At 39.2% G+C, this 12,150-nt stretch overlaps 1 protein-coding gene across 2 annotated transcripts in view; it reads left to right on the top strand.

Annotated features, from left to right (window-relative positions):
• EIF4B (eukaryotic translation initiation factor 4B) overlaps positions 1 to 12,150 on the top strand; it is a 46,564-nt gene that overhangs the window by 19,174 nt on the left and 15,240 nt on the right. For both annotated transcript variants that reach the window (XM_066258627.1, XM_066258626.1), the window contains exons 4-8: positions 1,740 to 1,856; positions 4,432 to 4,486; positions 5,131 to 5,265; positions 9,611 to 9,754; positions 9,856 to 10,029. In XM_066258627.1, coding sequence (XP_066114724.1) covers positions 1,740 to 1,856; positions 4,432 to 4,486; positions 5,131 to 5,265; positions 9,611 to 9,754; positions 9,856 to 10,029 — 625 coding nt within the window. The remainder of the gene's footprint in view (positions 1 to 1,739; positions 1,857 to 4,431; positions 4,487 to 5,130; positions 5,266 to 9,610; positions 9,755 to 9,855; positions 10,030 to 12,150) is intronic.

Genomic DNA, 12,150 nt, shown 5'->3' with positions numbered 1-12,150 from the left:
ATAAAAGTTTTCAGTTCTGTTTGTTTTTCTCCAGTCTGTTTTTGTTTTGTTTAGTTTTAAGGAGGAGGAGCAGGGACAGACAAGACAGGAAGGGAGAGAGATGAGAGGTATCAACTCATAGTTAGTTGTTCATTGATTACTTTCTCATATGTGCCTTGAGGGGTGGGGTGCTCCAGTCAAGCCAGTGACCTTGAGCTTCAAGCCAGCGACCATGGGATCATGTGAGAGATCCCACACTCAAGCTGGCAACGTTGGGGTTTTGAACCTGGGATCTCAGCATCCTGGGTCAATACTCTACCCACTGTACCACCACTGTGGGTTAGGCTTTTTCTCCAGTCTTTGCCAATGAAAAAAAACATTTAAAAGTAGTTACCCCCAAGAATCTGCTCCCTCCTTCACTGTTACTTTGTTTCTTGATTCCTTTCATAGGTCCTGTTCTCTGCAATGAGCCATCAACCTTTGTAATTGTTTTTTTCTGATGTGATTATCTTTGCTACCTACAAGTTTTCCTCTCTGTTCAGTTCTGTAGACCAACTAGAAGGCTGACCTGTTTTTAATTTCTCTCTAATGGCCTTTCTTTGTAGAATGTTGAATAAAATCTGATGTGTTTAGGCTTTCACCTGCATGCTCTAGAACTGGTCTTTAGTTACCCCCCCCCCATTTTTTGTTCCTTTCTTTACTGTCTCATGAGTTAAATTAAACTAGAATTTATTTATTTTAATTAAACCAGAATTTAAGAGACTATAACAAAATCATATACATAGATTCTCAAGAGCCAGAATAAAGTATCACGGCAGTGATCCAGAAAATAAACCTGAATATAATAAATCGAAAGGTAAGGGAAACAGATGTGGATGACAAAAAGAAGATGGCAAGTTCCACCAAACTATTGTTAATGTATGAAGACAATAATGGTTCTCAAATAAGTAAAATTTCTGAAAAATACACTGCCCAAGAAATTTTATGACAAAAATTGAGCTGCCTTTACGACAGATAAAAATTGGAAATGTGAGCCCTGGCCGGGTAGCTCAGTGGTAGAGTGTCAGCCCAGTGTGTAGATGTCCCAGTTTTGATTCCTGGTCAGGGCTCACAGGAGAAGCAACCATATGTTTCTCTATCTCTCCCATTCCTCTTTCTCTGCCCCCCCTTCCCTCGCAGCCATGGCTCAATTGGTTTGAGCAAGTTGCCCTTGGCTCAGGCACCCGCCTCAGGCACTTAAAAATGGCTCAGTTGCTAAGCAATGGAGCAACAGCCCCAGATGGGCAGAGCATCGCCCCTAGTGGGCTTGCCAGGTGGATCCCAATGAGGGCGCAGAGTCTGTCTCTCTGCCTCTCCTCCTTTCACTAAAAAAAACATTGGAAATCTGTATTTAAACCAACTAAAATGAAGACAAAAAGAGAAAACTAAACTAAGCTAATTGTGGAACAGGCAGTTGCTATTAATTGAATAATGATAGAATTGTAGAGTGGAGCAAAGTCAGTGGATATAAGGAGTATGGTGAACTTATGGTTGGTTGGTTGGTTGGTTGGTTGGTTGAAGGGTTGGGGTCATTTAAATTGAAAAGGTTTAATAGGGCTTGCAGTGAAATCTGTCTTCTATTCTTGTGCACCAGTTTTCTGCCTGGAGACAACCAGGTTGTTGTGTACTTTAAGAAATTTATTGCATGTACAGTGGTTAACAGTAGACAATGAACCAGAACATTGAATTGGGAAACATTTCTTGTTTCTTTACTCCTTCAGATCAGTGCAGTGCGTTTACCACGTGAACCCAGCAATCCTGAGAGGTTGAAAGGTTTTGGTTATGCGGAGTTTGAAGACCTGGATTCTTTGTTCAATGCCCTGAGTCTCAATGAAGAGGTAAAGAAAATCAGAATGGGGGAGTTTGAGGGGTGGGTGCTGATCACTCTAGTGTTTATCACATTGATACTTTTTTTTAAGTTGGATCAGGAACTGTTTTAAAGGGTTCCCAGAATATCTACAAGGAAAAGTCCTGGCTTATTTAACTATGTAAGACTTAAAAGTCACAGCTCACTTCAGCAAGCTCAGCAGGCCTCAATAATTCATGGAGGTACTGAGGTGGAACATGGTGAAAGAAATTCACCACACAGTCTTTAATAGAATCTTGCATTCGTTCACTCACAGCTTTGCCTCAGCTCTCGTGGCTTTGCTTTTTCAAAATAATCTGACCAGATCAAGCCAAATAGAAAAATCATGTTAATCAGGTTAGTATTAAAAGGCATTATCTCATTTCAGGGAAGTAATTTTTTATAATTTTAAAAGTTTGTACTTGAATGTTGTTTATAATAAATATATGCCCCAAGGAACTTTTTACAAAAGAATGACAGTAAACATTTCGGTCTTTCTGCTTTTTAACATCGCCAGTTGATGTTTTTCTATCCAGACACATTAGAGATCTTGTGGGAGGAAGAGATCCAGCTGTTACTACGTAAGGGGGAAATAGAGATTAAATTTTTTTAATCAAGTGAGAGCAGGGGATGGGGATGCAGAGAGACAGACTCCAACCAGTATCCACCGGCAAGCCCCCAATGAGGCAATGCTCTGCCCATCTGGGGCATTGCTCCATTGCTCAGCAACTGAGCTATTTTTAGCACCTGAGGCTGAGGCCAGGGAGCCATCCTCAACTCCCAGGGCCAACTCCCTCAAATCATTCCTGCCATGGTTGCGGGGGATAGGGGCGTAAGAAGCAGAGGATCACCCCTCCTGTATACCCTGACCTGGAATTGAATCCGGCCGGAACATTTACACACTGGGCAGACCAGCCAGGGCTGATTAAATCTAATTGTAATACATTTATTACGTGATTGGTGCTATGTAGTGATTCTTAGGCTAGCCCAGTGGTCAGCAAACTCATTAGTCAATAAAGCCAAATATCAGCAGTACAACAATTGAAATTTCTTTTGAGAGCCAAATGTTTTAAACTTAAACTATGTAAGTAGGTACATTCCTTATTATTCCCGCATAAGGTACTTGGTGGAAGAGCCACACTCAAGGGGCCAAAAAGCCGCATTTGGCTCCCGAGCTGTGGTTTGCCAACCACTGGGCTAGCCCAAGCAGGATATTGAAGCATTTGTTTACCTTGTAGTGATGGAAGTTTCTAATCTAGGAACTGCTGTTTTACCTGTAGTGACTAGAGAAATCTAACTATAGTTAGGAAGGAAGGAAGGCTGTTTTTTCTCTTTTAATTCTAGAAACCCCTCACTGTGTGTTGAGAAGGCAATTTCCAGTGCTATTTGTGCCATAATTCTGTGATCCAGGTCTGTCTGCCACTTGAGGCAATTAAAATCAAGGCTTCCTAAAATATTTTTCCTATCATAATAAGAGTACCACCTTGATAACCTGAAATAAATGTTAGAAATAAAAATATACATATTTAGTTAAATATATGAAAAGCTGATCTGACCTGTGGTGACACAGTGGATAAAGCGTCGACCTGGAACTCTGAGGTCACCAATTTGAAACCCTGGGCTTGCCTGGTCAAGGCACATATGGTAGTTGATACTTTCTGCTTCTCCCCCTCCCTCCCCTCCCTTCACTAAAATAAATAAATATTTAAAAAATATATGAAAAGCTGAAATTGTTCCAAAATATTCCTTCTCAGATAATTTTTAGATTTTATTAACATTAATAATTTTTCATTTCTCAATCTGGATTTTCAAAAAGATAGCATATAATTTTTATTTGAATTTTGCTGGATTAACTGTTAAAATGTTGTCGTGGTCCAGGCTTAGGAATTGCTGTGTATTTAGGAATTTTATTCTAGTGGTATTTAATTCTGGGTCTTTTTAATTAAAATTCACTGTAATCCTTCTTCAACTGTGGATTCTACTATGAAATGAGGAAAAATCAGCAGTAGAATTAATTGGGTTCAAAGTATATAAATATAATGATGTGGGAACGTGAAATCAGGGTATCCTACAGGAACTGATTTACACAAAGATAATACTAGGTGAAAGAATTTGAGATTATATGCAGAGACCATGCTTTAAGCAGTTTTATCACACATAGTAAGGGCTCCATAAATGCTTGAATGAATAATTTCTGAACCCAAATGTGTCTCTTATTTTGTTAATTGGATATTGTTTTTTAATTTATTGTACTTGATATTAAATTGCCTTTAGTAGTTATAAAGTAAACTCTATTCTTCAAAATTTGGTTTTATAAAATCAGCAAGTTAGTTGACCTGACATCATTTAAGCTCAATTTAACTTGGTTGATTTTAAGGGGTTATTTCAGTTTTCAAGTCTTTATAAAGGATTCTTTAGCCAACAAATTGGAGTGTTGGCTAGATTACAGTGTTTTTCCTTTATCTTCCTTCCCCCAGTGCTTCTGCTATGCCCAGACGTTCAAGGTCACTCATGGGATTTGTGCATAATGGGGCAAAAGGTTGGTTAATATGGTCCTATGCTCTCAGTCTCTAGGTAACAGGAGAATTCGGGTGGACGTTGCTGATCAAGCCCAGGATAAAGGTAAGAAAGCTGATAGAAGTTTCTCTGTTTTGTTATTGTCGTAGGATGACAAAGCAGGTTGCCCTTTCCCAAGAAAAAAAATTTTTTTCCGAGAAATTTTAAAGTCCTACCTTAATCTAGAGCAGTAGATCTTAATTGAATGCTTGTTGATGTTTGGAGACATTTTGGGTTGTCACAACTTTGGAGAGTGCTACTGACATACAGTAGAATCCAGGGACTAATTCTGTAATTCACAGGACAGCGCCCCCCACAACAAAGAATTCTCAAGCTCAAAATGTTAGTAGTGTTGAGATTGAGAGACCCTGATTGAAATAGTTGAATGTTTAATGCCTAATAAATGGATTAGGTAACCAATAGCACACTGGACACATGACCCATAATTCATGTGTATATCGGGACTCCTATATAAAAGTTGAGACAGATAAGTATTAAGCCAGTGGGAGTAAATGAGGAAACACATCACTCAGTTGAGTTGAAGAGTGCATGTGTGGGTTCCTGGGTAACTTCATGGCTGCCCTATGAGCAAGAAATACAGTAAATTGTGGGGAGTTTCCTATACGTGCAAGAAATATTGAGCAAATGTTTTGTTGTCTCACTTGTGGTTTTTTGTTTGTTTGTTTGTTTGTTTTAAAATATATCTATAGATAGGGATGATCGTTCTTTTGGCCGAGATAGAAATCGGGATTCTGACAAAACAGATACAGACTGGAGGGCCCGTCCTGCTACAGACAGCTTTGATGACTACCCACCTAGAAGAGGTGATGATAGTTTTGGAGACAGTAAGTTTATCAAGTTAATTTTTTCTGTGTTCCATTCTTTATTTATTTATTTATTTATTTATTTATTTATTTATTTATTTATTTTTGAGACAACTGTTATAAAGAAAACCCAACAGTCTACAAAGTAAAGTATTTGAATTAACAAGAGTTCAACAAAATTGACGAGTTAAGAGGGATATACGGTAAGTCCTCACTTAATGTTGTCAATAGGTTCTTCAACTTCAAGTGAGACAGCATAAATTGAAACCAGTTTTACCATAAGCTAGTTGATAGAAAAAGAGTTAAGTTTCTGTATTATTGGCGAACGTGCTGTACAAAAACTGGTTACATTGCTGGCTGTAAACAGTCAAAATTAAATTTTTAAAGACACCTTTTAAAATAACAAAATTCATTCGCTTCAAAAATACTAGTCAGCATTGGCTGGTTGATTCAGCAGTAGAGCATTGGCCTGGCTTGTAGATGTCCTGAGTTTGATTCCAGGTCAGGGCACATAGGAGAAGCAACCATCTGCTTCTTCTCCCCCCCCCCCTCCTTCTTTCTCTCTCTCTCTCTCTCTCTCCCTCTCACTCTCTTTCCCTCCCTCCGGCAGCCATGGCTCAAATGGTTCTAGCAAGTTGGCCCGGGGCACTGAGGATGGCTCCATGGCCTGCCTCAGGCACTAAAATAACTCGGTTGCAGAGCAACAGAGCAGCAGCCCGAAGGGCAGAGCATCTCCTGGTCAGGCTCGCTGGGTGGATCCCAGTCCTGGTGCATACGGGCATCTCTCTCTGCCTCCCCACCTCTCACTTAAAAAAAGGTACTAGCCTGACCAGGCGGTGGCTCAGTGGATAGAGCGTTGGACTGGGATGCGGAAGACCCAGGTTCGATACCCCGAGGTCGCCAGCTTGAGCACGGGCTTACCTGGTTTGAGCTAAAGCTCACCAACTTGGACACAAGGTTGCTGGCTCAAGCAAGGGGTTACTCGGTCTGCTGAAGGCCCACGGTCAAGGCACATATGAGAAAGCAATCAATGAACAACTAAGGTGTCGCAATGCGCAACAAAAAACTAATGATTGATGCTTCTCATCTCTCTGATCCTGTCTGTCCCTATCTATCCCTCTCTCTGTCTCTGTAAAAAATAAAAAAAAAAAGTACTAAATGTCTGCCATGTGCCAGATACTACTATAAATTCAGGATATAGCAGTGGACAAAACAGACAAAATTTCTGTTCTCATTGTTTATATTGGGGAAGAGAAACAGTCTGCAAATAAAAGATAATTTAGAGAGGGTAATGAAAGCTATCATAGGGTAGGAGTTAGGGTGAATTACAACTCTCACACATACCACCTAAATCCAACAAAAGTTTTCTAAAATGTTTATGGGTAAAATTATGCAACTTTATTGAAATACTCAACACTATTTGTTTTAAAATGTAAAGAACCTACTGTAAAGTAAGTCACTAAGTAGCAGTTTATCCATATAATGGACTACTTTACAGCATAACATACATGTAACAACAGGGATAAAATTCAAAACCTATTGGGGAACAAAATGTAGAAATTTGAAAACAATATCATATAGTAGTAATACATAAATAGTACAAATGTATACATGATAATGTAACTATCCTCCTGGTTGCTGGATGGAGGGTGGAGCGAGTCCTTTAGCTACATCTGTAATACTTTTTACATTTGAAGACTGAAAAAGAAACACCAAAATTAAATTTATATCTGACTTTTGATGAAGTCTTTGTGACTTAACAAAGCCTTGGAGAGAACTAGCTGAAGGACTTCACTTAGCATTTATTCAAAAGGTTCTATTGTTACCAAGAAGGAAAAGCCAACATACAGACCGAGGGTCCTGTTTTAAAACCAGGGCCATGACTTTTCTCACCTCAGATCTTGAATTTAGATAAAGGCGGATGGATAACAAGAAAGAGTTGTGTGCTGTTATCTAAAGCTGACAAGTGTGTAAGACTAGGTTATGGTCCCAAAGTCAGTTCTGTCAGCATGTTAAGAGCATGAAGAGGTCAGACTCCTATGCCAAGTATTTGACCCATAAAAGACACTTGGGGGGTGGTCAAGGGAGAGTATTATACTAAATAATACTGTAACATCTCAGCAAAAACTTGTATATTTCCTGTCTGTATTAGTAACAGTGTGCCTGCTAATGTGTGTCTTTTCTTCACAATGGATTCCTTTTTCTTTTTTTTCTTTTTTTTTTTGGATTCCTATTTTCTTAGTGAGTACAAGCTTATAATCATTTTAATATCTAAATAAAATTGAGTATAGAGTTCACTGCCTCTCCAAAAATTAAAACTGTATTTCAAACACATGGCACATTTTTTTCTGTTTGTTTTTTGAATTCTGTTTGAGATGCTTTTCTATATATAATTGTTTGACTAACATTAGCATATCCTTTAGTTTATAAAATTTAAACTACAAAACATAAAATATATTTAAACTACCACAGGGTGTCTATTTCCATAGACAAAATGTTCTTTGGAATTCCTCTTTAGCCTGTATGCATCAATTACTAAACTATGAATGGTTTAAGTTTTTTTTTTTTAATTTATTTAAAATAGTTGGTTCATATTTAGAAATAGAGATTTTTTTCATATAAAAATCTGGGTTCTGCCTGACCAGGCAGTGGCGCAGTGGATAGAGCATCGGACTGGGATGCTGAGGACCCAGGTTCGAGACCCCGAGGTTGCCAGCTTGAGCACGGGCTCATCTGGTTTGAGCAAAAGCCCACCAGCTTGGACCCAAGGTCGCTGGCTCCAGCAAGGGGTTACTCGGTCTGCTGAAGGCCCGCGGTCAAGGCACATATGAGAAAGCAATCAGTGAACAACTAAGGTGTTGCAACGAAAAACTGATGATTGATGCTTCTCATCTCTCTGTTCCTGTCTGTCTGTCCCTATCTATACCCCCCCCCCCGTCTCTGTAAAGGAAAAAACTGGGTTCCCAGCTTTCCCTCAAAATTGGAAAATCTAATAAGTCAACTGAAACTAAAAGAACCACTACCCCCCTTTATAAATGTATTATACTATCCATAGTTTGCCACCTGAGGTACTACATTTATACAAATTTCTGGCATTTAGAGGCTTCTGACATTGGTATTTATATACGTGTGTAAGGAATAGTTCACAATATACTTTTCAAATAATACATTGTGAACATATTTAGAACATAATTACATTTCTCATTAAGTTTTTAATGGTTTTGTTTGGGTGCCTCCTTAATTTATTTAATCTATAAGAAAACATTACAGTGAACTTTCTTGTACATGTGCCCAGTTAGTAGTTTAGGAAAAATTCCTAGAAATTGAATTGTTGGCCCAGAAGATATGCATAATTTTGTTGATAGTTCTGAAACAACTTTCAGAGTGGTTGTATTATTTTAAACTTATCAACAGTGTAGGAATAGACTTTCTTGTCTAAATTTTACCCACATAAGATATATAATTTATTTTAATCTTTGCCATTTTGGTAGGGGAATATGATATCCTATTACTTTTAGTTTCTGTTACTTAAGTGTCAGGTAACCCATTGTCATATGTTGCATATATTTCTTTGCCTTACATTTGTGTTATGTTTATTTTTCCATGTTAAACTTTTTCTTTTTTTTACAGAGACAGAGAGTGAGTCAGAGAGAGGGATAGACAGGGACAGACATACAGGAACGGAGAGAGATGAGAAGCATCAATCATTAGTTTTTCATTGTGCATTGCAACACCTTAATTATTCATTGATTGCTTTCTAATACGTGCCTTGACTGCGGGCCTTCAGCAGATCGAGTAACCCTTTGCTGTAGCCAGCAACCTTGGGTTCAAGCTGGTGGGCTTTTGCTCAAACGAGATGAGCCCGCGCTCAAGCTGGCGACTTCGGGGTCTCGAACCTGGGTCCTCTGCATCCCAGTCCGAAGCTTTATCCACTGCGCCACCGCCTGGTCAGGCATGTTAAACATATTTTTAAGTAGTCTCTGACTGGTTCTTTGGCATCGAGGATGGAAAGTTACAACTATATTTTTTTCTAATGTTTTGTGCTTACATGTTTTAATATCTACATCTTTAATTCTGGAAATTCATTATGGGATATATTTCTTCTCTTAACATCCTACTCAATTGTTAGCCCGGGAATTTATATTAAATTACTAGGGAAAATTTTTTCAAATAAATGCCAAGAATACTTTTAATTCAATACAGATTCTTCCGCTTTGGATATAATGTGACTTATTTTTATAAAAATAGACACAGCAACGAATATGAACTCATAAAAACAAATTGACCTAGTTGGGCTATCATGTTTCTTTAGTCTATAAAATAGAAAGAATGAAAGAAGTGATGTTACCTGTCTCTCTTCCCCTAGAGTATCGAGATCGAGATCGTTACGATTCAGACCGATACCGTGATGGATATCGGGACAGTTACCGGGATGGCCCACGCCGGGATACGGATCGATACAGTGGCCGGGATCGCTATGATGACAGAGGCAGCAGAGATTATGATAGAGGTCATTAAAACACCATTAAATTAAATTGCTTTAAGAACGTCTTTCTTGCCTTTTCTTCCTTCCAGTGTGATGATCACAATTTGGGATATATTTATTTACAGGCTATGATTCCAAGATAGGCAGTGGCAGAAGAGCATTTGGTAGTGGATACCGTAGGGATGATGACTACAGAGGAAGTGGGGACCGCTATGAGGACAGATATGACAGACGTGATGATCGGTCATGGAGCTCCAGAGATGATTACTCTCGAGATGATTATAGGCGTGATGATAGAGGTAATTATTTTCTTTTGTTTACTTAAGAGGGCAGACCACCTAACAGACTGAAAGGAAATTTTCAGTTCTGTTCAGACCTCTTAAGTGGGCACAGATAGAATTTTACACATTGTAAAGGAAACAGTGGAGCAGTTAATGTAGATAGCATAATGGAAAGTTCAAATGTATTGAGTAAGTAAAATAGGAAAGGAAAAGAAAAAGTGTCAGACATATCTATGGTATGCTCTCATTTCATAAACTACGTTTAAATTGGGTATGTTAGTCCTTCATTTTTTATTTTTTAGTTATATCTTTCTAATGAAGACAGTAATACAGTCTCATAGCCAGTAATTGGCACTATGGAGTTCAAAACCAAGTGTGTCTGATTTCAGTTTCATTATTACCACAGTACTTGGTATTCATTAATTAATGCTGAGACTTCAGTACACCTGTTCTAGAATTATGCCCCTAATGCTATAACATTTATATAAAACCTTGTGTTATGAATCTGACTTCTCAAAACGTTATACTAAATGGCCACCACTGTGTTCTGAATTTAATGATATTGAAAAAGTCAGGTTTCTGGCCCAGAATTTTTCTTTCTTTTCAGACAGCAACCCTAGACTTTAACAGTCTTCTATATCCCTGACATGCCAAGTGCTTATATACCTCATCATCTGTAATACCCAGAGTAAGGAAGGTAGACCTGGTCAACTAGTAAAAACACATGGGGTGACAGAAGTCATCAGCCTTGTTGAAATTTCACTGCAGTAAATTCTTTCCTCCTCCCTCAAACAAAAACACAAAAATAACATTTCCCAGTTATTTTCTACAAAACTTTTAATTTATTCTATTTTTTTCCTCCCATTGATTTGGGGGTGCGGGGAGAGAAACATAACCTCATTGTTCCACTTAGTTATTCCATTTAGTTGTTCACTCATTGATTGCTTCTCATATATACCCTGACCCAGGGTTAAATCCATTACCTCAGCATGCCAAGACAACGCTTTATCCACTGAGCCACCCGGCCAGGACCCAATTTATTCTTAAAAGCACTGTTATCTATTTCCATGCAAGAAATCTAGAAATAATAACTGACATTTATTGAGCACCAGCAATGTGCTGAATTCTTACACCAGTATTATATAATTCTGACCAAGCAGTGGCACAGTGGACAGAGCATTGGCCTGGGATACAGAGGACCCAGGTTCGAAACCCCAAGGTCACCAGCTTGAGCAAGGGGTCCTTCACTCTGCTGGAGCCCCCCGGTCAATGCACGTAAGAGAAAGCAATCAACTAAGGTGCCACAATGAAGATTTGATACTTCGCATCTCTCCCTTCCTGTCTGTCCCTGTCTGTCTCTGTCATACACATACACAAAGAATTCTATCTTGTATAGGTAGGTACAATTTTCATCTGCACTTTACTAGTGATAAAAGTGGAGGCTGAGATGTGGGCCTCAGGTCCTCTTTGACTCCTGGCCTGTTTCTCGTGCCATTCTTTTCCTCCCCCAATAGCTGTATTCCCGATTTTTGTTTTTTCACTGGTAATCTTTACCCCCTGCTCCTTCTCTGACCTGCCCTCTTGTTTCTGGAGTCACTGCCACTGCCTTTGTTCAGACTTTATTGCCCAAATTGTCTTTCTGGAACAAGACCTAGTTAAATTATTCTTCTTCTTTATAAACCTTTCCAGTTTCTCTGTGGTCTGAAAGATATCTCTTTCTACTTCTGACATACAAGGGCCTTCACTGTTCTGCCTACAGTTTACCTCTTCAGTGTTTTCCATCCTTCCACATCTGCCCTGTTAGGTGTGTGCTCAGTTTTCAAGACTCTAAGGCAGCGGTTCTCAACCTGTGGGTCGCGACCCCGGCGGGGGTCGAATGACCAAAACACAGGGGTCGCCTAAAGCCATCGGAAATTTTTAAATAAAAAACTGCGTCAGACTGGGACACAGAGGATTCAGGTTGAAAACCCTGAGGTCGCCAGCTTGAGTGCGGGCTCATCTGATTTGAGCAAGGCTCACCAGCTTTGACCCAAGGTCATTGGCTTGAGCAAGGGGTCAGTGGCCCAGCTGGAGCCCCCCACTCCTCAAGGCACATATGAGAAAGCAATCAATGAACAACTAAGGTGCTGCAACAAAGAA

This window comes from Saccopteryx bilineata, chromosome 2 (assembly GCF_036850765.1).
Source record: "Saccopteryx bilineata isolate mSacBil1 chromosome 2, mSacBil1_pri_phased_curated, whole genome shotgun sequence".
In the NCBI taxonomy this organism is placed as follows: domain Eukaryota; kingdom Metazoa; phylum Chordata; class Mammalia; order Chiroptera; family Emballonuridae; genus Saccopteryx; species Saccopteryx bilineata.
This window is presented reverse-complemented; position numbering and strand designations above follow the sequence as displayed.